At 52.4% G+C, this 23,268-nt stretch overlaps 1 protein-coding gene across 1 annotated transcript in view; it reads right to left on the bottom strand.

The window, feature by feature from the left end:
- Window positions 1-560: 560 nt before the first annotated feature.
- The window catches only part of CEMIP (cell migration inducing hyaluronidase 1), a 158,224-nt gene continuing 135,516 nt past the window's right edge, over window positions 561-23,268 (bottom strand). Inside the window, exons 18-29 of the mRNA XM_061181725.1 lie at window positions 22,784-22,915; window positions 19,766-19,801; window positions 19,530-19,685; window positions 16,779-16,959; window positions 15,125-15,340; window positions 11,723-11,934; window positions 10,555-10,740; window positions 6,719-6,923; window positions 6,435-6,521; window positions 5,605-5,762; window positions 2,380-2,480; window positions 561-710 (exon numbers count right to left, since the gene is read on the bottom strand). Of these exons, the coding sequence (XP_061037708.1) occupies window positions 583-710; window positions 2,380-2,480; window positions 5,605-5,762; window positions 6,435-6,521; window positions 6,719-6,923; window positions 10,555-10,740; window positions 11,723-11,934; window positions 15,125-15,340; window positions 16,779-16,959; window positions 19,530-19,685; window positions 19,766-19,801; window positions 22,784-22,915 (1,798 nt within the window). The 3' untranslated portion in view covers window positions 561-582. The remainder of the gene's footprint in view (window positions 711-2,379; window positions 2,481-5,604; window positions 5,763-6,434; window positions 6,522-6,718; window positions 6,924-10,554; window positions 10,741-11,722; window positions 11,935-15,124; window positions 15,341-16,778; window positions 16,960-19,529; window positions 19,686-19,765; window positions 19,802-22,783; window positions 22,916-23,268) is intronic.

The raw sequence follows: 23,268 nt of genomic DNA, 5'->3' as shown, positions 1-23,268 counted from the left end.
CTTCTCCGAGGGTAGCCGGTTCCATCTTGGTGAACGGAAGACGGAATCCCGGTCTACACGCCAGCTCCGAATCCCGCGGAGGTCGGTTCTTGCTCACAGTTATGAAGATTTCCTTAGGACCAGGGCTCTTCCTCCTACACCGACCACCCTAACGTGCGTGCTGGAGAGCATGGGGATCTGTGGACGACCCAGCACCCCCTCCAGGCTGCCTCCCAGCTGGGGCAGAGCTCCCGCCAAAGTGGACTTTTGCTGCCAGCGCAGCGCAGGTCTCCTCGTACGGTCCTCACACCCCCCCACCGCAGAGGCACAGATAGGAGAGAAGCACCCAAGAGGCTGCAGGAAAGAGAAGGTTTCCAGCATCAGCCAACACTGCCCCTGGGGCTGCAGGTAGACACTTGAGTGGGGGCAGGTGGCAGCACCGGGGGTCTCTGATACCCTCCCCTTGGCCCATCAGGGCTGACATGTGGCCTTCCCCGGCAGCTGCTGAACAGGGGCTGGGGGACCAGCCAGGCTGCCCCAGGCGGCTGCCGGGAGTCCACCGTCAGAGTCCACTGTGGGGCGGCGCTGAGGTGGCAGCGGTCCTCACAGCTTCTTCTTCCTCACCACGGGGACGGGCACAACTTGGAAGATTTTGGCATGGTGGTCCTCGGTGTCCAGAGTCACCCAGGTGGGCCGGAAGCTGCCTTTGAAGCCAACGAATGCCATTTTCTCTGAAAAGCAGTGATGTCACATGAGCAGAAACTTCACGAGAGCATGGCTATATGCCACCACCTTCCAGGGTTCCCCATCGCAATTCCCCTGCCCCCACCAGGCACCCCCTCCTCTAGCCACACTGGACTGTCCCCCTCCGGGAAGAGCTTTGTGGCCGGTTACTGGTGGTACCCGGCATTGGTTTGTACGGGGCACACAGGGTCTCACCTGAGCCTCCCAGCCACCTGTGCAGAGTGCTGGCTCTGGTTCCCACAGGAGACCTCCCAGGAACCCCAGCCACCTTTGAGCTCACCCTACAATTAGCAGCGAGTCTCTGAAGCCCAGTGTCCTTATCTGTCAAATAATGGCATTCATCTACGAGATTTCTGCCCCAGCTCCAACATTCTGTGGCTTTAGAAGGGATTTCTGAGAAGTGGAGGAATTTGCCCAAGGGCACCGAGTAGATGGTGCAGCCCAGACCAGAACTCTAGACTCCCGAGCCCCACGCAGGGCCCTCTGTCTCACAGCTCAGAGCCCGACCCCGTCCGAGGGACTTGGGGATCCATGTCTACACTCAGGAACGGCCCGGCCTGGCAGGCAGCACACACCCATCACCACTGGGCAAGTGTCCCTTGACTTATGTCACCTTTATGTTCATCAACTTTTGGCAACAGGGTCTGAATTTAAGGGACAGAGGCCCCCAAATGCTTTCAGGACCAGGCTGGAGAAGATGCTTCTATTTTCCTTGTGTTCTCTTTTGGCTCGTTTGAAGGACTTTCACTGTTCCTGATTTTTCTCTGAGAGCTGCCTGGGATAAGCGTCCCATATGATAGGCTGCTAGCTTTGATGTGTTTTGCAGTCAGGATGGCATGGCCACTAAGGATGGCTGGCTTTGGATTAGAAAAAATAAGGATCCAAATTCTAACCTTAAATTACTTAACTAATTCTGTTTCCTCACCTTAAGTGGAAATAACAGTACCTGTCACACAGGTTGTTAATGAATAACTGAGATCATTATTGGATGTTCAGCAAGGTGCAAGGCTGAGCATTACATGGTAACTACAATGGACATTATCATTATTATCTGGAGTGTTGCTCGGCCTCCCCTCTCGACCTCCCCCAGGACTCTCCCATCACACAGTCTGTAATGACGATAATGAAATGCTGACATTTCTGTCCTGGCTGGCTTCTTCCCTAAGGGGTCTGTGCCAGGCTTTATGGCAGAAGAGCTGTGTGACCTTGGACAAGCCACATAGATTCTCAAATGAGAGCTTTGCCAACTGCAAAGGGCTGTACAAATGCTGGCCATCAGCTGGAAAGCTGCAGAAGACGTAGGGCCCCTGGCCGATTGGAGTAGCAGGAACTGGGTAGGAGGGTCAAACCGAGCCACTTTTCTGCTGATACTTTTGTGGAAAAAAAGGGCCACCTGCTGAGTCGTTAGGTGAGCAACTCGAGCAATTTCCTTCCGGTGTCTGGTCACAAGTTGGAATGCTGTTGCTGCGGGGCTGGGATGGTGACGAGGTGGCCTCTTGCCCACACACACCTGCAGACCACTAGTTGTGTTGAGGATTCTGAGACCCCACCCAGGTTTGGGGGGAAAGTGGTCTGGTCTCAGCAGCGGGTAGCAGCAGCCTGCGCACCGGGCATCTGGATTCACGGTCGGGGTAAGGCCCCGTCCACACCCCTTACCTTTCAGTTTGAGGCCCTTGTCTGCCCCGAGCTTTTCCAGCACTCGAGTCCACGGGCCTCTGGAGACATATCTTCCCTTCGATGCCATGAGAACTATGGAGCTGAGCAAGAAGGGATGGATGAGAGGACTCGACAAGCTGGAGTCGGGGGTTCCCTGGGAGGGATGCTGGATTGTGCCTGGTGGGACTTGAGCGAGCAGTGCCCAGAGGCCCGCCGGGGACTGGGGAAGGGCAGCCTCTCCCGCGTGCCGAGCTGACCGGCTCTTTCCATGGGATGACCCACATCCTGCGCACCCTCCCACACATCTGGCTGCAGTTGGTGCCCATGGCCTTCTCTGCGCCTGCTCTCAGCTCACTGCTGCTCCCTGTCTGTCCCCACAGGGGACACAGCAGGTACGCAGAACACACCATCTGGGGGCCAGCGCCTACGCCGGGGCTGGGCACACGAATGACTGCCGCACGCATCTCTTAACTTAAATATGCGAACCCTGTTTGAGCAGGACTGGATGGAGACGTGGTGCCGGAAGAAGCCAGAGTGCGGAGTCACCCGGTGCTCAGCGGAGGGTTAACACCTTAGGTTCACATCCTCCGTCTCCGCTCAGGCAGGACCGTGTAACTGTTCCATTTTACAAAGGGGGTGATGGAGGCAAACAGTTACCGAGTATCTGAGAGGACCTGCCGAAGGGGAAGCTGTGCCTGGGCGGAGGCAGAGGCCTGGAGCAATGGGCGTGCCCAGCCTGAAGGTCCTGACTTGCAAAAGCCCAGCTTGGGAGCAGAGAATCTCTATTCCCCTGCCCTGGTTGCATTCAGGCCAAAATGCTGGGAAAACAGCCGTCGTCGTGGGGGCAGACTCAGCCTGCTGGACCAGACGGCAGGAAGTGCACACCTCCCCCAGGAATAGAAACAGGGGCAGAGGCCCGACTGGGGCTTCTAGTTTGCAGCTCAGAGGAATCCTGTAACCACAGACCACAGTCCAGACATGGAAAAACTGTATAGGATTCTGGAAGCCGTTGTTACCCCCATTTGTGTCCCATTGGGAGCAGAAGGCAAGCTCTTAAAATGCAAAGAGCTTGTGTGCAGGAGGGGCAGAGGGGAGGGGAGCTGGGACTGCATCTGGCTCTTCGGGAAAGCAGAGGGATTGATTGGTGGCTGTTAGGAGACAGGGAGCATCGCAAACACATCCTCAGCTTTGGATTCGGGCTCTGTTCCCGTTCAGAAGAAAAGCTAACATCCCTTTGGCTCAGTTAGGCCTTCTTGCTGGGCTGGACTCAGACAAAGGTCATGCCCTCCAGACGGGGCTCCCAGGAGCGGGACAGGGAGACAGAGCTTCTCGTGCGCCCAGCCTCCTGACAGCACCCAGAAGCTGCCTGCACACTTCAGGTGTCCCTCTCTGTCTCATGTGGGCATCTCATGCCCTCCAAGCCCCTGACCTGACAGCACGGAGGTCCCCACGGGGTGGCTGGGCAGAGACAGCCCCTGAGAACCATCCCTGAAGGTTCGGGTGTGAGCAGTGGCCTCCTTCTTTCCCTGGGACCCTGGGGCAAGGCTGGCCCTGTGGAGGGGGTGGGAAGGGGGTGCGGCCTGGCTTGGGCCTGCGGTGACAGTGGGGCAGGACCTGCCTTGCCCCATCCCCTGCCACTTTCCCGGAGGTCAGAGCGGGGTCTGGTGGTACCCAATTCCTGTCTGGGTACCCAGTGCCAACCCAGGGCACGGCTCACACCAGGTACTTGGCAAGGTGCACCAGGGCTGCAGCCCGGGCTGAAAGCAGCCCTGCATGGGGTAGCCCCACGCCTCTCACCCCTGGTTCTAAACAGAGCAGCTCCGCATTTCAGTTTCTTATTCCAGGCTTCTGCATCCTGTTTCATTTCCAGAAAAAGTCCTTTGGCCCCAAAAGGCATGAAAACTAAAAATCTCTAGATGATCATGTATTTCCCCAAATTGGCAAATCTGGTCCTTCTGTATGACTCTGCACGTGAAAATGTCATGCTAAAGAAGCTTGTGATGGGGGAAGAGAGTGGTGACCAAAGGGTTAAGCAAAACCCCATTCTTTGGAATCTCACATAGCATCTAGTTCAAGTCATGCCCATCATGCGGCATCTCGGAAGTACATTTGTTTTCGTCAATAAATATTTACCAAGCACCTCCTATATGACAGGTACCACGTTAAGCACTTAGACTGTCTGCTATGCCAGGTTGTGGCTTTGGAGTGAATTCTCCACCCATTATACTAGGAATGTAAATATGAGTTAGATATGGTCCCCACATCAAGAAGTCCATACCCTAGATGGGGGAGTAGATATGTCCACTGGTCCTACGGGGTGCGGGGGGTAGGTAGAACTTTTTGGCTGGATTGGAAGAGACCTCACCAAAGAGGTGATATGTGAGTTAGATTTGGAAGGTGGTGGGGGAATTACCAAAGATTTCTAGGAAGGGGACAGGACATACATGTATTTAAGAAGCTCAACCCCCCAGTATGGTGGGTGGATTCGAGAGGGGGAGGCTGGACAAGGGAGCCTGCTGGGTGACTGCCGACAGTGTGGGTGGCAGACAGGGAGGCCCCAGACAGAGCAGCGATGCAGAGGATGCTGCAGGATAACTAGCAGGAGAGCAACGATGCAGGTAGCGTTGACAGGATGTGGTTATAGAGCGTGGTGGTGGCGAAACAGAAGAAAGACAAGAGCCCAGCATGATGCCCAGACTCGAGGGTTTTTCCCACTGAAACGTGGAAAAGAGGAGTGACTGGTTTGGGGGATTAAAAAAAAAAAAAAAAGAAATGATGAGAATTCAGTTCCATAAGAGACATCCAGGTGGCATGGTCCAAGTAGCAGTTGGATTAAAAGTATCTGGTGTTTCAGAGGGAGATCTGGGCTGGAGATTCTCAAGAGCCACCAGCATTTGGATCATACTGAAAGTGTGGGAGGGGATGAGCTCATGCCGCGAGAGTGGGTCGTGATGGGGGCACAGGGCCAGGGCAGGCTTCCCATTTGTAGCTGGGTAGACCGTCCGCCTCAGCCTGACCTACATTCACCATGGCCCTGGCTCCAAAGGCAGAGGCACCAGGCAGGGAAGCTTCCCAGCCAGCACCCATGATGTGTGGGCAGACCGTGGACACTCCCCAAGCCTTCTCAGACCGGACTGTGCTGAAGGTCTCAGGGACAGGGAGGGGGACTCGGGCAGGGGTCTGCGGCGCCATCGGCCAGTTCCCGAAGCAGAGGTGCACACTCACTTGTCGGGGATGGCCAGCACGTAATTGAAGAGCTGCCACGGGATGCCCTGCAGGATGGCGGTCCTGAAGCTGGCTTGGCTCAACACGTGCCCTTGTCTCCCGTCAATTACCACCACCTGGATGCCATCCTCCGAGCTCAGGTACTTCTTCCCATCCACCTGCAGACAACAAGCAGCACACAGTGTGATGCAGGGGGTCCCAAAGGCAGCAGAGCCCCAAGATTCTTCTGCCCCGGGGGGTTCCCACGCAGACTCTGAAGACAGAGGTCGCCGGCGCGGCTCTTCAAAGCATAAAACTCACTTCAGTCAGTTCCTTGCAAACCTCTGTAGTGGGCTGAATGATGGCCTCCCCCAAAGATACATCTACTGCAACCTGTGAAAGTGACCTTATTTGGAACTAGGGCCTTTGCAGAGGTAATTAAGGATCTTGAGATGAGGTCATCCTGGATTTCAGATGGGCCCTAAATCCAGTGGCAGATGTCCTTATAAGGACTAGACAGAGGGAGGTGTAAGACTCAGACACATGGGGGAGAGACCATGTGAGACAGAGGCAGAGGTTGGAGGGACGCAGCTACAGCCAAGGAACATCCAGGGCTGCCGGCAGCACCAGAGGCTAGAAGAGGCCTGGAATGGACCCTCCCTCAGAGCCTCCAGGGGGAACCAACCCCGCCAGCGCCTTGACTTGGGACTTCTGGCTTGTGAACTGTGAGAGGATAAGTTTCTGTTGTTTTAAGCCACCGGGTTTGCGGTCATTTGTGACAAGAGCCCTAGGAAACTAACACCACGTCTCAGTGAGCAAAGCCCCTCTGGGCAGGGGTGAGGGTTGCTTACTTCGATGTAGGCAAAGTCGTTCAGAAGGTGGAAGAAGCGCTGCTTGGCACTTTCCATCTTCACCTCCAAGAAGTGGTCCTTGGTCTTCTGGAAAATAAACAAAAGCCAGTGCGGTTGTCAGGTTTGTGGACTCAAGTGCACTGCCCGATGGGTGGTCAGCCCCCTCACCGCCCCGTACCCCCCGGTCACGGGAAACGGTCTGAGGAGCACAGCAGATGCCTGGAGGGGACCCTGGTGGGGTCTGGGCCCCCTCGGAAGGCCCGGGCTCACTGTCGGCCACTCACCAGCTGAGAACCAAAGAGCTTCTTGGGCATCGGCACGTCCACGATGGCCCTCTCTGCGAACTTGGGGTAGGCTGTGGCCGCGCAGTTGCTGACACCAGCGTTCTTTGGGATCAGAGCTTTAATCTTTATTCTCTCACAGCCTTTCACAGAGCAGAAGGCGAACTTCTCTCTCTCGTTCTGAGCTTTCAGCTTCAGGAAAAGCAGCCTGCGCACAGGAGCAGAGCGGGCTGGTTCCCTTCGGTGTCCACGTCCTCCTCTTCCTCCCCCTCCTCCCCCACCCCTCCTCTCCCAAAGGCATTTACCCAGAACAACGTGCCGGCCACAGTGATTAGAGCCGGTGGGCCCTACAAAATGGATCTGTGTCTACCACAAGGTTTTTTGTGGTTTGTTTTTAATTTTATTTATTTTTGGCTGCGTTGGGTCTTCGTTGCTGCGCATGGGCTTTCTCTAGTTGCGGCGAACGGGGGCTACTCTTTGTTGCAGTGCGTGGGCTTCTCATTGTGGTGGCTTCTCTTGTTGCAGAGCACGAGCTCTAGGTGCGTGGGCTTCAGTAGTTGTGGCACGTGGGCTCAGTAGTTGTGGTTCGCGGGCTTTAGGGCCCAGGCTCAGTAGTTGTGGCGCACGGGCTCAGTAGTTGTGGCTCATGGGCTTAGTTACTCTGCGGCCTGTGGGCTCTTCCCAGACCAGGGCCCGAACCCATGTCCCCTGCATTGGCAGGTGGATTCTTAACCACTACGCTACCAGGGAAGTCCTACCACAAGGTTTTATGTGGTTGGAGAAATTAAAAACAAATGCATTGAAGAAAAAGCTAACACTGACACTTTTCATTTTCTGAGCACGTACTCTATGCCATGCTATGCACATGCCGTAAACTGACATATTATCTCATTTAATCCTCAGACAGTCCAGTCCAGCAGGCACTGTTATCATCCCAATTTCTCAGATCCCAATGGCTCAGAGAAGTGAAGTGACTTGCCAGGACCACACAGCACGAAGGGGACAGAGCTGGGATTTTCCATCCCAACCCTGTGCCTGGTGAGGAAAATGCTCACCAAGGGAATGTGTGTGAATGTGAGGAGAAAGAGGGAAGCAGAACTGGGCGGGCCATCTGGTCCCTAGGGCTCGGCTGTTTTCAGCACAGGAGCCCAGGAAGCCCAGCTGGGATGACTTCCTGAAGATGCCTTGCTTCCCTCTCAGGAACACCTCCACTTTGTTTGCGTTCACTTGAGTGGCTTTACGTTTCTTGACATCAAGCAACCCCTGAATAGAATAGTGTTCATATGGAAGAACTGCTGGGGGAATCTATCGCTCTGGCTGAGAACAGACCTTCTTCCTCTGCATTCCATGCTCTGCATGGGGCGGGGGAAGCTTTGAGCTGCTTAGGAGGAAGGCAGTTCAGTGCTGCCTGTCGTCATTTCTCCACCAGAGGCTCCCACACAAGGTCAGAAACCACCCCAGGGGACAAGGTCATGAGCAAAATCCCGGAAAGAGACCCAGAGACTCTGTTCCTAGGGCCTCTGCACAAGACTATCAGTATTCAGGTTTCCCCGCTGCCATGGTATAGCAAATTATCCAAACTGGAGGGCCCTAGAAGACCATCTAGCTTCCACTCCTTATTTTCCAGACAGCAGCTGCCCTCTCTAACCCTCACCTTCGACATAGATGTGTCCTAGTCAGCTGGAGTGGGAGGCCCTGGCGTCAGTAAGCCTGGGCTCAAATCCTGGCTGTGACCAGGTAGTATTTCAGAGTAGCCCTACTGATGGCCGTGCACCTGAATACTACACTTATGTATAGTTTAGCAGTACCTCGCTTAGGTGGCATCTGGCAAACTCCAGGACACAGATGAAATCACCTGAGTGTTTTTTTTTTTAACCTCGAAGGATTTACAGAGGTGATTCAGGGTGTGAAATATATTTCACACTTCGGGACCCCTTCACTTGTAGCCTACTTACTTTTTATTTTACCCCCAATTATAACAAGCTGGTTATCAAGTGTCCTAGGCCATAGCAGAATAGAAGGTGCTCTGAATGTAAGAAAGAGCAACACATTTGTAAGGCAGAAAGATCATGAAAACAGCCCTAAGAATTCAAAAAGCCCAAGAGTTTGGGCTTTTGCACAGGCAACAGACATCCTGTAACCCATCTCATAGTCCCTAAGGCTATCATTGAATTAAAGCACAGCATAATAATCAATAGGTATGATGATTAACTAAGCTACCAACAAAAAGGTTGAATTAAGCAGCAAAATCTGCTTGAAGGGGAAAAATCGCAAATTTTTAAATGTGTTGATCAAAAAGGTTCAACTTGTTTAGTGGCCGTTTCCGTTTGAAAAATTCACACCTTTGCAACCTCCCAATTCTCACGATCCTATCGATAAAAGAAGAAATTATGCACAGGTGGTGCTATGAAGACTTTTACCTTATTACCATTTCTAAAATCATAATGTTGATCATTTCTGCTGTTGTATGAAGGACATTTAATTCCCCCTCTGGTTTTCACATGGAAGGGTTTTTCTAAACACCCCTGGACCCGGCCCATCCCCTCACTGACGTCTTCCCAGGGGAAGTGGAGTGACTCGTGTGGTGGCTGGATGGGGGTACATAGGTCAGCCCACAGAGAGGCGGACTCTGGTCTGCTCCCCCTGCACCCCTAAGTTTTGGGAGTTGGGCTCTGAGTGGGGAGCCCCCCAGTTGCTCAGGGCTGCCTGGGACTGGGTAGGTGCACTCGGGGACAGCATTGGGAAGATCTATTCCCCAGCAGCTCCGTTCCCCAGCAGCTCCATCATCAGTAGGACAGACAGTTCCTTCTTCACCTGCTGTCGTGCTCCACCACTGGCTTAGAACTGATGTGGGAAGAGGGGTGCTACTTGCTGCTTCCCCTAACCCCAACATTTTTACTTACGCTTCTGACTTTCAAATTTGAATTTTCCTTTAATCAAACCGATAAAGCCCTACCTTTATAGATATTTCTGAGCATCTTCTATCTATCTCATTATCCTTGATTTCACTACAAGAATGGAAAAAATGGCCATAAAACAATCCTTTACCCTTAGTCCCCGGAGGGCTGGCTAGCAACAGCTTCACCGCTTTGGAGACGTGCTGGCATTCTGCAGATGTTAGAATACTCTCTTTTTAGGGGAGGCGACCAAATAGCTCACTGTCTCTGGGAACAGTACTCTGTCCCCATTAGATCCCTGCTGAATAGAACCTAGTGCAGTTCAGCAAAAGGGGGAGGATTTTGGTTACAGACAGGTGTGAGCTCAAAACTAGCCATGCCAAGTTTGTGCGGTGTCCCCGGAGCAAGTCATTCCTATTTATCCTGTGCCTTCCTTGACCATCTCTAATTTTTTTTTTTTTTTTTTTTTTTGGCCGCACTGCGCGGCATGTGGGATCTTAGTTCCCCAACCGGGGCTCAAAACCTGTGCCCCCTGCAGTGGAAGTGGGGAGTCTCAACCACTGGACCGCCGGGGAAGTCCCTGCCCATCTCTAAATTAGGGATAATATCACCTGCTCCAATTGAGTTGTATGGAATTGAGGTCCTGTACCACATTTTCTCAGTTCTAACTAAGATTCACCGTTTTCACTTTTTTTTCCCCTGCAATAGGTATATTCACTACAATCCATGTGTATATTAATCGAGTGCTTATTTTACTCCCAAAGCGTCACAGCTTTAAAAATGTCATTGGTGGATGGCACAAACTGCCTGAGAATAGAAGTGCCTAGGAAACGATCCTACATTAACCGGCACCAACTGCATGGCAGGTCTGAGGATTATTGGAAAGGCCGGGGGACAGCATGAGAATGACCGCTTTCCTGCAGCCAAGAGGGGGCTCCTCACCCCGAGTCCTCGTCCCAGTAATAGTGGCTCTTGCCGGGGTAGCTCTGCTCCACTTTGTCCATCTGCAAGGTCCTCACGAAGATGCCCGTCTTGGACGTTTGCTTCAGCAGGCGATTGTGAACATCCGAGAGGATAGAAAAGGTGGTGCCCCGGGGGTAGCAGAGCCCCACTCGGATCCAGTCGCCCCTAGAACCGGAAGTGCAGTCAGGTTACAAGCGAGGATGTCCAGGCCACAGGGCCTCCTCGGTGTGCCTTGGCCAGAGACCAAAGCATTCTCCACCAAGTGGCACTTCCACTTTTCATTGGGAATTTTTGGAAGAAGGCTTGCTGTTGGTAATGACTGCGTCACAAAGTGTTCAAGGAGAGAGGGAGAAACGGTGACTGCAGTGAATGAGAGGGATCATTGCAATGGGTCGGTGGGGCGTCCCCAGGGCCTGCATTGGGTGCTCTATGTGGATCGTTGGCTGGGGGGGGAATAAAAATGAACGTTCTTTCAATAGGGCTGGAGTGAAAGAGCTGGGATCTGTAAGACCTGGATTCAGCCCCTTCCTGGTCCAGCCTGACTGTGGGGCCCATTTCAACTCTTTGGGTATCATTTTCTGCAACTGATAAGTGTCTGTCTCACGGGACTACGGTGACAAGTTAATGATGTGCATAGAAAATATGTGAATGTAAATACATGAAGCTCTCTCCAGATGCCCTCAGCTTAATCCCTCTACCTCGCAGAGCCTTGTTCCCACCCCCTTCCCCCCATAAAATGGTAACAAGAGCCACCAGGGATTTTTGACCATATACTGAGCCCTTCATAAAGCCAGGTCCTGGGTGAAACGCCTGCCAAACACTGTCCCACTCGATCCCCATTGCAGTTCTGCAGAGTAAGACTATCCCCATCTCCTAGATGAAGGAACTAAGGTTCCCAGGGGTGAGATGCCCTGCCCGAGGTCACCCACGCCCAGAACGAGGGCTCAGCCCAGGTCTTCTGATTCTTAACCACCGAGTGATGTCACATCTAGATCCACCCTCGTGCAGGGATGGCGTGGGCGAGCCTGAGGGTCTGTGAGCGGGAAGCCCGGGGCTTTGCAACGAGGCATCGTTACCACTGCTGCTTTGAGCTCAGCCAGAGCAGCTGTCCCCATGTCACACTGCTCCTGGCCAGGCACCCACTCACTTGTTGAAGTTGATGAGCCAGATGGTGAGCTCGGCAGGGGCCGTCTGGTCCCAGTGGATGGTGTAGCCCTTCCGCAGGGTGATGACTGGCTGGTACTGCTGGTAGTGGGTGCTCCTGGTCAGGGCCCCCTCCAGGTAGAGAGGGTGGCTGGGGAAGTCATTCTTGATGATCTTCATTCGCAGATTACTGGTCTTGTAGGCCTGAATGTACATCTTTTAAAGCCCAGAGAGGAAACACACAACGAGGCAATGACAAGGGATTATTCCAAGAGCGTCTGGTTAGCATCTGACTACAGACTACACTTTCAAAAGCACTTTCTCTTCACAGAGCCCTTTTTAGAAAGCTTGAATGAAAGAAGGCCAAATAAGGGGGCATCTCTTTCTGCTGGTGAATGCAGCCTGAGCCGTACTGTGCAATCCAGCTAACGCTTTCTGTACATCTTCAAAAAAAGTGTAGAGGAGAGACCAGTGTAAACTTGAGGGGAGTCGGCTTAATAGTCAGCGAATTTTGGAAAAGGAGGGGTATCAGGAAGGAGGAGGAAGGGAGAGAGTTTTATTACACTTCTGCTGGAAATGCAACTCCCCTTTAACCGGCTGCTATCCTGTCTGTATTTGAGAAAGAGCCTGATGTGTTGCCTACTTCTCCCTCCGATTCTCAGTGTCTGGCCTGTGTGGCCAGTCCATGTGGCTATCAGTGCACATCGGGGGATGAATGGCATCTCATTTCAGAGACAAATATGAAAGCAAGACTGTCAGCCACTGAGTCCAAGGGACAAAACAAAAGAGCCTGGATGATTTGGGCCACCCTTGGTTTAAAACACTGTGTCCTGATAGAGAACAGACCTGTGGTTGCCAAGGGGAAGGGAGGGAGGGAGAGGGATGTACTGGGAGTTTGGGGTTGGCAAATGCAAACTATTATATTTAGAATAGATAAACAACAAGGTCCTACTGTATAGCATGGGGAACTATATTCAATATCCTGTGATAAACCATAATGGAAAAGAATATTAAAAAAAGAATGTCTGTATGTGTATAACTGAGTCATTTTGCTGTACAGCAGAGATTGGCACAGCACTGGAAATCAACTCTACTTCAATAAAAAATTCGTTAAAAAAAATAAAACACTGTGTCCTGTTTTAGGACCTGTCCCATTTCATTAGGTGACATCCTGGTAGCTGTGGCCAAGAGAGACCATCACATCAAGATGCAATAATGTTGTGCCTTTGGAAAGAAGGGGTTATCTTCCTCTCTAGTTGTATCACATATAAAATGGGAAGAGAAACTTCAACCCTGTCCTAGTATGGCGTTGTCGTGGGTATAAGAATTTAAAGGTATAGTAAAGCCTTTTGTAAGCTGCAAAGTGGAGGGAGGAGATTATTAATAATAATTCACCAGTAGCCAGGTATGGTAACCTCCAAGCTCTAACTAACAATCAGCCCTTTTCAGCAGAAAATAAGCAATGTATCAGAAAGAAAGGGTGGGAGGGAAGCTCAAGATCAAGGCTCCACATGGGATGTCTTGCCCTTGAATCAGGGATGCTATAATGCCCGCAGTGTGCCTGCAAGCCTTAAGGGTTTGGTCAGCCTTTAGTTATTCAGGTCATGACCCCAATCTGTCAGCTCCTTCTGACTCTCCTTCCCTTCTTATCTGCCCTAGACCATCAGGTCAACCACTCGCTCCCATAGCATCAAATCCCTTGCCCTGCCCACCCATCCAGATGCCTCGGCCTGGATCATTCCACGGGTCCACCTCCTCTGCAGGGCTCTGGAGCAGGGCTGAGAAAGTGCTGCAGCCAGGGAGAACGGTGCCCCTTCCATGCTCCGTCTGCAGTCTCCACTGGGTTTGCAGCACCACCTGGCACTCCTTCCACACGCCTCTGTCAGCATTTTCCAGTCTCCACGGCACCTCTTCCCAACCTGATCGCTCTTTGCAGGCCCCCCGGCTCAGGCCCACTCTCTGCCCTCTCAGTGCATGACCTCCCCTTCTACTGTGGAAAGAAATACCCTGGACCTCCCTGCCCCTGGCCCCTGCCTTCCTCTGTGCCCCCCTCCTGCTAACGCCGGCCCCTCCCGCCTCCGCTGGCACCTGCTCCCAGCATGGCCCCGCCTCCAGGGGCCCACCTTGCCCCCCATGGCCCTTCCCCTTCACTGGCACTAGCCCCCTGCCCCATCCCTCCCCAGACCTGAAATCACTTTTAGCTCTTTTCTCTTTTTGGGGGGGCCGTGCCTCGGGGCTTGTGGGATTTTAGTTCCCTGAGGGATCGAACCCAGGTCCCCTGCAGTGAAAGCATGGAATCTTAACCACTGGACCACCAGGGAAGTCCACCTTTATCTCTTTTCTAATGCCCGGGATGCTGATGCCCACAGTGGTGAGAGTAATGCCTGCCTGTGGGATGGTTGTGAGGATTCCTCATTCCTACGTTTTCCTGCCCCTTTGGGGGTCACTGGGCTCATGTGCTTCCCTCCTGATCTGACAGCTCTTCGTTTCCTCGGGGGCTCTCTCCCCTTGCTTATCTAGTCCTCAGCTATCCTTCCAAATAACATCAGTAACAACACTACAGTAACTCATGTTTTCACATTCCAAGCTCTGACTCAGCCTGCTGTCCCATGTGGCCACTGGGCACTGGAAATGCGGCCGGTGTGGCTGAGGACCTGAATTTTAAATCTCATTTTAATTAATTTAAATTTCAAACCCAAAGCGGGTAAAATAGTTTTCCAGCTAAATAGTTAAACATAGCTTTATTGTTTGGGTAGGACTAGCTTTTACTTTAATTGTAGAAAATTCGAATCCAAATTGAGTGGGCTATAAGTATAAAGTATGCAGGGAGTTTCGAAGACTTAGAACAGGAAAAAAATATGAATGTAAAGTGCCTCATTAATGATTTTTTTATACTGATTACATGTTGAGATGATAGTATTTTGAATATATTGAGTTTAACAAAGTATATTATTAAAATAGATTTCACCCATTTCTTTTGCCTTTTTAACGTGGCTACTAGAACATTTAAGATCACCCGGACGGCTTGCATTGTATTTCTGGTGGAGAGGGCTGGTAAAGCACTCTATGTGCCCATTAAAAGGGTTCAACTATTATCCTGATTTTACAGATGAGGAAATTGACACTCCAAGAGTTTAGGTAACTTGCCCAAGGTCACACAGTTAGTAGGTGCCAAAGCCTGACTTCTTTTTCTAAGCGTTCTGCTTACAAAGTGTTTTCACTTGGACTTTTTGAAAATCCTACTGGGTTAGCAGAAAAAAATAAAAAGAAAGAAAGAAGAATGAAGAAGAAACCTATGTCCCTTTCTGGCATGGCACAGAGGCAGGCATGCAGTAGGCTCTCACTCCATGCTTGTCCCGTGAGTGAGTGACTGGTGACACTGAGGAGGTATGCCCTGCATCCCCACCTGTGCATAGCGCCCGCTGCAGATGGCGCCTCTCCAGTCTGGAACGTTGATGCAGTCTGGGTGCCGGACCAGCCAGTTGTCGTCCTTGGTGAGGTAGGACCCAGGGTACTCGGACACGGAGCCGTCCACGTCATGGAACACTGATGTCTTGTCCCCGTCCATATCCAGCTGGTTGAACCAAGGCCCAGGCTCTCCGAAGAACACTCTGGAAGTAATCTAAACAGAGCCCAGGAATGTGAGGCTGGACCAGAAGGTGAGGGGAAGCAGCAGCTGTCGTCAGGCCAGGGCGAAGTTTCCGATTTCCAGACGTTACAAACCAGCCAAACCAAAGATGCTCTGGGGCAGCATAGGAAAGCGCATGGCTGACCTCTCGGATGGAGCCAGAGAAACAGCCAAACGTTCTCTGTGCCTCAGCTCTCAGACCCAGCACGTTCTTTTGGCCTCTGCTCACTGGAGGGTTGGCTGCTGTGTGTGACCCTGGAGAGAGCTCTAATACGCGGCTCAAAACACTGCAGGGATGGGGAGGCAGGCACAGGAGTGTGTGCGTGTGAGAGTGTGTGTGTGAGAGTGTGTGTGTGTGCGCGTGCGCGTGTGTGTGAGTGTGTACGTGAGTGTGTGTGAGTGGGTGTGTGTGAGTGGGTGTGTGTGCGTGAGTGTGTGCGAGTGAATGTGTGTGCACGCGTGTGTGCGTGTGTGAATGTGAGAGTGTGTACGTGAGTGTGTGCACGCGTGTGTGTGCACGCGTGTGTGCATGAGTGGGTGTGAGTGTGTGTGCATGAGTGTGTGTATGTGGAGAGGGAATGAGGCTGAGGTGGCAGTGAATGTATGAGAAAGTACATATACATGTATAATAAACGCACACACACACGTCGCATGGATACGTGTGAGAGAGAACGTGTGTGAGAGTGTGCGGTGTGTTTCAGGAAGACAGTCTTTCAACATGAGCCCTTGGAGATTTCCATGGCTGACCTCTTTCAGGCCCTCCGTGGCCTGAGTAAAGAAATTCAGTAACTTGAGTTTCACATCTTTTCCCTCAGCCTGCCAGGAACTGGGCACACAGGCAAAGGGCAGGAGCAGAGGGCTGGAGGAGGAGGGGAGGTCTGGGAAAGCTGTAACCCAGACAAAAGGCACCAGGAGCCCTGGACCTGCCTCGTCTCAAAGCGCAGCCCTTTGTCCTGACCTCCTCAGCCCCGGCTCCTAACTTGTTGGCTGCCGAGGGCTAGGTGGGAGAAATTAAACAGAGCATCTTCAGCGACGATTCCTTTGGGAATTGCTGGGGGGTTTTTTTAGATGAATTGTGCTAACTGAAGTGGCCCGGTCACCAGACTCGGTAGGTCGAACCCCAGAGCCTTGGAGGAACAGAGCCTCAGAACCTTGAGGGCACTGGAAAGTTCCTTCTGAGGCTTGGGTGGGTTCTGAGCAGGGTGAGGGCAAGGGGGCATTTACCCAGACTTGACCTGTGGGGCAGCCTACACTTGTACTTTTCCAGTTTGGATGCAGACAGACCTGGGACGTGGCCCAGCCTGCTTGAAGGAGAATGTTCAACCCCTGCGGTGGTGGCAACGGCTCAAACTCCAGGCCCCCCAGGGACTTGTGAATCACCGCCCAAAGTCTGGGTTTGCTGGGAGCTTGCCCTGGCGCCTCGAGGACTCACCGGGACGTCCTCAAAGGCAATGCCGGTTACGTTGTTATGGGGGCAGCTCTGCCAGGCGTTGTTCAGACGGAAGGCCAGGGCGCTGGTGTGCCGGCCCTCCAGGGCTGCAAACTTGCGGAAAGTGCAGTTCTGGATGTTGATGGGGCCGTCGTAGAACTGAATTCCTCGGATCGGGAAATTCCTATGGAGTTAAGGAAGCCAGATGTCAGGCTGATTGCCATGTCGTGCCGCCACATTGTTTACACCCTCCAAGGTGGATGGTAAGAGACCTTCTGGGTAAACCATTCCTGATTCCCACCCCCAAAACTCCCCCTATAACAGAACATTATTGATGCATTAATTAATTCACTGAGAAAGCATTTATGGACACAGTAAATGTCAATAAATGATTACTCGATGAATTATTAGATGGATGGATGGATGGATGGATGGAGAGATGGATGTCTAGCTGCTGGCTTGGGGTTTGAGAGATGGTCCTCTATACAAACATTTCCCCACATATTCCCATCCTGTGAAGAGTCATTGGATAAATACTGTAAATATTACTGGAGAGAGCCAGTATCATGTCCCTTGGGAGAGTAGAGCCATTACTCAGTATCGCCTTGGTCTCAGTTGCTATAACAATTTAATTAGATTAAGACCCAGATGAGCTTCCTCTCTGTGAGTAAGCCTTTCGATTGGCAGTATGCTGGGTTTGGGAAACTAGGGAGAGGAAGGACACAGAATGGAAGGTGATAATGAAATGGAAAAATAGCTGCCCGGTGATGTTTCAAGCATCCCTAGAAGGGAGGGCAGGCCCCCCTGGGAGGCAAGACTGTGAACTGCCAGGGGACCCCAAGAAGGGCCTGATACCCCAGAGGCAGGGAAAGATGGAGGAAGAGGCAAAAGGCTTGGAGCTGGAGCTAGGAGGGGCTGGAGGAGAACTGGGGACTTGGAAATTCTGCCTTCGGCCCAGCAAGGGGGCAGGGTGCTCGAGATGCTTCTCTCCTTTGCCACGGACTCCCGAGCAGGGCGTGGGAAACAAGGGCCTAGGAGGGGCTGGCTGGGCTGATCCTTTTTGGGCCTGGTCCCAAAGCTAGGCTTGCTCATTCTTCAAGCCCAATGTTTATGCTTTTACTGGTATCTCTACTTCTGGGTCAGGGCCTTCTCCTTCCATGGTGAACATAAAGAAGAAAGGGCAGAAAGAGGGACAAGAAAGCAGAAAAAGGCAATCTATGGGGAGAAGTCACATTCCAGCTGGTCCCTATCTTCAGCGCTGAGCTCCCCTCATCAGATACGGTTCCCTGAGGAAGGGCCTGGTAGCACCAGTCTCGGCAATGCGCCTTCAGCACACGGTATGCCAAGGGCTTCTGGTATTTCTGTATTTTTATATTTGTAATTGATTAATGTCATCGCCTTGAATCCTGGCTCTCATGGAGTGGCTCCATGCATTTTTCCATTTAAGGTATTTTAGGGACAGCCCGTTCTCACTAGCTCTATATTTAAACTGTGTGCTTACTTTACCCTTGGACCCCGACTCAGGCCCATACGGGATGAATCCCTCACGATCAGGACCGTGCGGTCCCGGGCTCCTGCTCACCAATGCAGTTTGAGGGACCTGCCTGAGTCTGACAAAGCTGTCAGGCCTCCATAAACAAACTCACCTCTGGAAGTCGTCAGAACATTCTGGCCCTGGGGAGGCTGGTAACCCTCAGTGAAGAAACCCAAATATGCAGACCCAGAGTTGCTCATAAAAATGATCTGAAGGGATTGCTACACCACTTAGGCTAGACAGAAACAAGGGCTTCTGGATCACTCATGCCAAAGGAGACTGTGGTTCTCTCTGCAAAATCTTTTCAAAGATACCCATCCCACTAGCGCTGGGAGTTTAGGCCTATGTCCTACCTGTAGAGGCAGGAAGGACATATTCCTAGAGAAAGAGAAGAAAGCTCAGAGGGGCAGAAAGGGCTAATCTCAGCCCTCTGCTGCTTGTGGCTCAGAGTCTTGCTCTCTGGCTTGAATTCCTGTCTAAGCCGAAACACCATGAGAAGGAGAGACTTCCTCACCACTGACCCAAGCTGCAGCTTTCCGAGGAGTTAACCAAGTCCCTTTGCTCTGTTGGTGCGTCAGCTCTCCAAGTCACCCCCTCCCTCTCCAAGCACCTGCTTATCATCCAGCAACAGAGAGCCCGTGACCCTCCAGGACAGGCATGCTATTCTGCTGTTTAACAAACCTGACTGCTAGAAAATTCTTTCCTGCACAAAACCAATGCTAACCCTAACATAGAGTGAGTTTCATCCTGTATGCGCAAAGCAACCCTGAGAATGTGTGACAGCATCTCCCGGGCTGTTCCCCCAAGTCTGGTCCCAGCTTCTGGTTGAAGATCCCAATCTGTGTGTGACTATCACTCTACTACCATCAGGTGGAAGAGATGGTCCGAGTGGGTGTGCTGTCCGAGGAGAGAGGAAGCCACGGTCGCCCATCCTGGACACTAAATTCCCGTTAACGTAGCTCAGAACCACGTTATACGTTTTGACAGCTGTGTCTCCCTGTTGACTCATATTCAACACGGTTGTTTGACGTCTCTCTCTGATTCTAGATTTCACCCCCGTGCTGGTTAATCTCAATTGTTTCAGTGATTTCTCTGACCAGTAGAGGACAGAGGAATTCATAGTCAACAGGTAGAAATCACATCCTAGCATCTTTCCTTCCACTGCTGTCGTTTAGGTTAAGCCACGCAGAACAAAGAAGCTGCCATGCTTGCAAACCTACTGGCCTATGGGGAGGGTCCTTCCGCTGTGGTCCAAGCCACCTGGGCCCCAGATCCTGTTGTCCATCATCTCCGTCCCCACATTGCCACTCTCGCCAACAAACAAGCTGTTCTTGATCTCCTGCTTGGAGCCATCATCATACGGGAAGGTCCCACCACTGTAGGGAGAAGATGTCTGGAATGAGATGTCCAGAGACAGCAACCCACAGGGTGCCAAGGGCAATGACCTGGCTCTTACCTGGCCAGGGTCAGGCCAATGCCATTGTCAGCAAACCTGGGGACAAGAGGAGACAGTCAGTGAAGTCGTGGAGGGAAGGACTCCTCCCTGCCCTGGTGTCATACCGTGGATCCTGTGTAGGGGAAGGGTCTTTGCATAAGCACAGGGTTTGCTGAGGGAGCTGTGGCTCACACATTCTGCGTAATAATGGGATCGCCTAGATCGCCGCCCACTCCGTGTCTGACTCCAAAGAGAAAAGAGTGAATGCAGGGGCTCTCAGCGTTTGATGCCACGTTGCATTAGCAGCATTCAGACTGGACTCCATGGGCCTCCCTCTCCAGCCCACCCCCATCTGTGATTCCAGGGCTCAGTGGGATACTGGACCAAGGGGACGTGGAGGGTCTTGCTACCCTCAGGACCAGCCCGCCCTGGGTAATGATGGGGGTACATGGATGCAGTTCCATTGCCCGTAGCCATCCTCACTACTGTTTCAGCCACAGCAGGAAGGACCACTAATAGCTGATTTCTAAGTTTCCCAGAAGTCAGGCAGATGTTGGCCCTGAGAAGTAAGTTTGCAATTACACTGTAGCGATCTCATCAGCTCCCTTTTGCCTTTGTCCATTTTGAGGGTCAGGAGGAGCACATTTCTGGAGGGAGTCTGGTTGTGAGTGATAAGGGGTCCCACAGAATCTGAGCCGAGCCTTGGGTCTGCGCTGCCGTGGACCGTGGGTCCAAATATGGCGGCTGCCTTCACTTCCTTTGTCCCAGGGGTGTACATCCCCTCGAAGTGCCACTCTCTGCTTCCTAAACTCTGGTGGCTTCATAGCATCCATAAACCTAAGCCAAATCCTTGCCCTCATGCTTCAGACCCAAGTGAATCCACTTTCCCTCTGCTCCAGGGAGGGTCCCGGCCGCCTGAAGTCTCCCTAGTTCCCGGTTTGCTTCTGCTTACCCTGTTCCCTGTCCTCCGGGACGCGTGCACTTCTCCCTGTCTGAAGCCCATCCAGTTCAAATTCACCGTTCAAGGCCCATCTTCCAGGGCCCTGTGCTCTCTAGTTCTCTCCCAGGACTCCCTGATTTTTGTTTCCCAGTCTCTTCATGGCTTTTCCTTACCACCGCTGTCCCCCAGTGCTCTGCCCAAGGTCCTCTCCTTCTGCACTGTGCCCCTGGGGACGGCATGAAGACTCGCAGCCTCCACCCCTACCAGTCTGCTGGTGACTCTAAAATCAGCCACTCTTCCCCCCTGCACTGCCAAACTTTGGTGTATTTCCATGGAGTATCTCAAAAGCATCTCAAACTTAACGCACATAAAACAAAACAGCTATCGTCCACCTAAGCCTGTTCACTCTCCCGAAGCACATTTTCACCTAAGTTCTCACCATAATTCCTTCTCCTCTGGACTACTGCCGTATTATTAGTTGTCCCTCCCACTTCTAGGAGTGCCTCCACCCACGGAGTGGTTGCTGGAGTGACCTTTCTAAGAAATGGACACAATGGCCAAATGCTCAAAGCTTCTCAAGGGATCCCCATCTTCTGTCAGCCCCTGGCTGTGCCCACTCATGGGACGACAACCTCTGCACCAGCCAGATTCTGGGCTACCTTGGAAGGAGGCTGGTGAAGGGTTAGAAGATCCACCCCCACTGGCAGGGGCGTGCTTCACAATTTGGCTTTCGGCCCCAAGTCTGGCATCCACTCCCTCTATGGGGACCTGAACTTCCAACAAGCCAGAATCTGGACATTCATTGGCTGCAGAACACCGCAGAGAATTTTAGCTTTGACCCCCATCTGTTTTCTCTTTCACTCACCTCTTGCATAACTTCTCTCTCAAGTGTCCTTGGGCCTCTATTCTAGGGATGAGCAGCTTATCTCATTGACTAGCGTCTTGTGTTGCGGGAAAGTTCTTCCTGCTACTGAGTGGAAATCTGCCCAGATCTGCAACTTCTGCTCTCTAGAGCCAATCAGAGCAAGCCTGCCTCCCGTCTGATACCCTAAATGCCCTTCAGAAGCCCAGAAGAGGCTCTCTTCTTCCCTTTCCCCTCTCCTCAAAATTCTCAAAATCCTCTTCTTTCCCTTCCTCTCTTCTCTGACCCCACAAAAACACCCGCCCCAGCAACATTCCCTTTCCATCCCTGTGCGTGTCTGGCTCTCTCTGGGGTCCATCCATGAGTCAGTGTCTGTCTTGCCCAGGCCTCTGCTTTTCTGAGAAGCCTTTACATGTGTGAGCGTGTGTGTGTGTGTGTGTGTGTGTGTGTGTGTGTGAAATCTGTCTCTGTTTCTCTCCTCACACACTCTCACTTCCTCTTGCTCCTGTCACGAGCAAGTCTCCCTTCATTTCTCCTTTAATTGGTCATGATAAAATGGAGAAACACACTTATTTCCCATGTAGAGTTTCTGATTCCCATTTTTTAGCACCGAAGGCAGATGAGGAGAACATTCCATGCTGCTCCTTTAGAGGAAGTCCCAACTCAGCTGCCTCGCCCTCTGGTCCTCGTCCAGTGTGGGCCGGGGCTCCCCATGGGGACCTTGTATCAGAACTCGGGGTTCCTTGTCTTCTTCCTTTGCGCCTTGGAGTCTGATGTGCTGACATTTCAAGTCCCAGTTCAACTATTCACCTTTCGGAAAATTCATTCAACTGAGCCTCATTGTCTAAGATGGAGATGAGAATTTATATCTCCAAGAAACATGGTAAGAAATAAATGCAACCAAGGATCCAGCACACGGTAGGTGCCTAGAAAGTGCTGGTTTCCTTCCTCCTTCCTTCCTTCCTTTCGCTGACTGGTTATGTGACTTACAGCCAAGCCCAGTGACTATTTGGGGGCAAGTCATGCCCCACAGCCCCTGGCATGGTGGGCTGAAGCCACATGCTGCTTCTAGGGGGTTCTCTGGGTCACTGCCCGCTGCCATTCCATTCTCCTGCCTGGGTGGGCGACCAGAAGGTCAAACACCGGTATGTCTGGATTCCTCTCTCTGTCTTGCTCGTGTCTGTTCCCTGCCCAGGGGAGGAGCATCGTCCCCACGCTGTGCCAACGCCACACTCACCGGCAGCTGTCCAGCCACACGTCCCCGCCACGCAGCCAGGCCCCATGGTCCTGGTTCTTGTAGGCGGTGAAGTGCTTGATGATGGCCGGCTCCCGGGGCTTCAGCGGGTCGGCGTCCTGGTGGGGGCTGTATCTGGAACACAGCACGGGGAGGCACAGGTGGCCGTGTTGCGGGGACCCCTGAGCTGACTCCCTTCTGGGCAGTGAGTTTCTCTCTGCTTATGGTGCTCGGAAGACTCGGGCTAAACAGCGACCAACTTGCACCCCCTGGGCTCTGCAGTGAATTTCCTGAGCTTGCTGCGGAAGTCAGAGGTCTTTTCCCCAGGGCCCAGCCCCATGCATCCTACAGACATGTCACTTCTCTTGTTCATCATCACCACTGGGGAACCTCGCCGCCCCAAGGAGGGGTCAAATCACAGAAGGAAGTTCAGACAGCCAGTCCCAAACCTGGCATGCAATGCAGCCCTGTGGCCGGGAAGGGGAGTC

This window comes from Eubalaena glacialis, chromosome 2 (assembly GCF_028564815.1).
Source record: "Eubalaena glacialis isolate mEubGla1 chromosome 2, mEubGla1.1.hap2.+ XY, whole genome shotgun sequence".
Classification (NCBI taxonomy): domain Eukaryota; kingdom Metazoa; phylum Chordata; class Mammalia; order Artiodactyla; family Balaenidae; genus Eubalaena; species Eubalaena glacialis.
The sequence above is the reverse complement of the archived record's forward strand: the minus strand, read 5'-3'. Positions and strand labels throughout refer to the sequence as shown.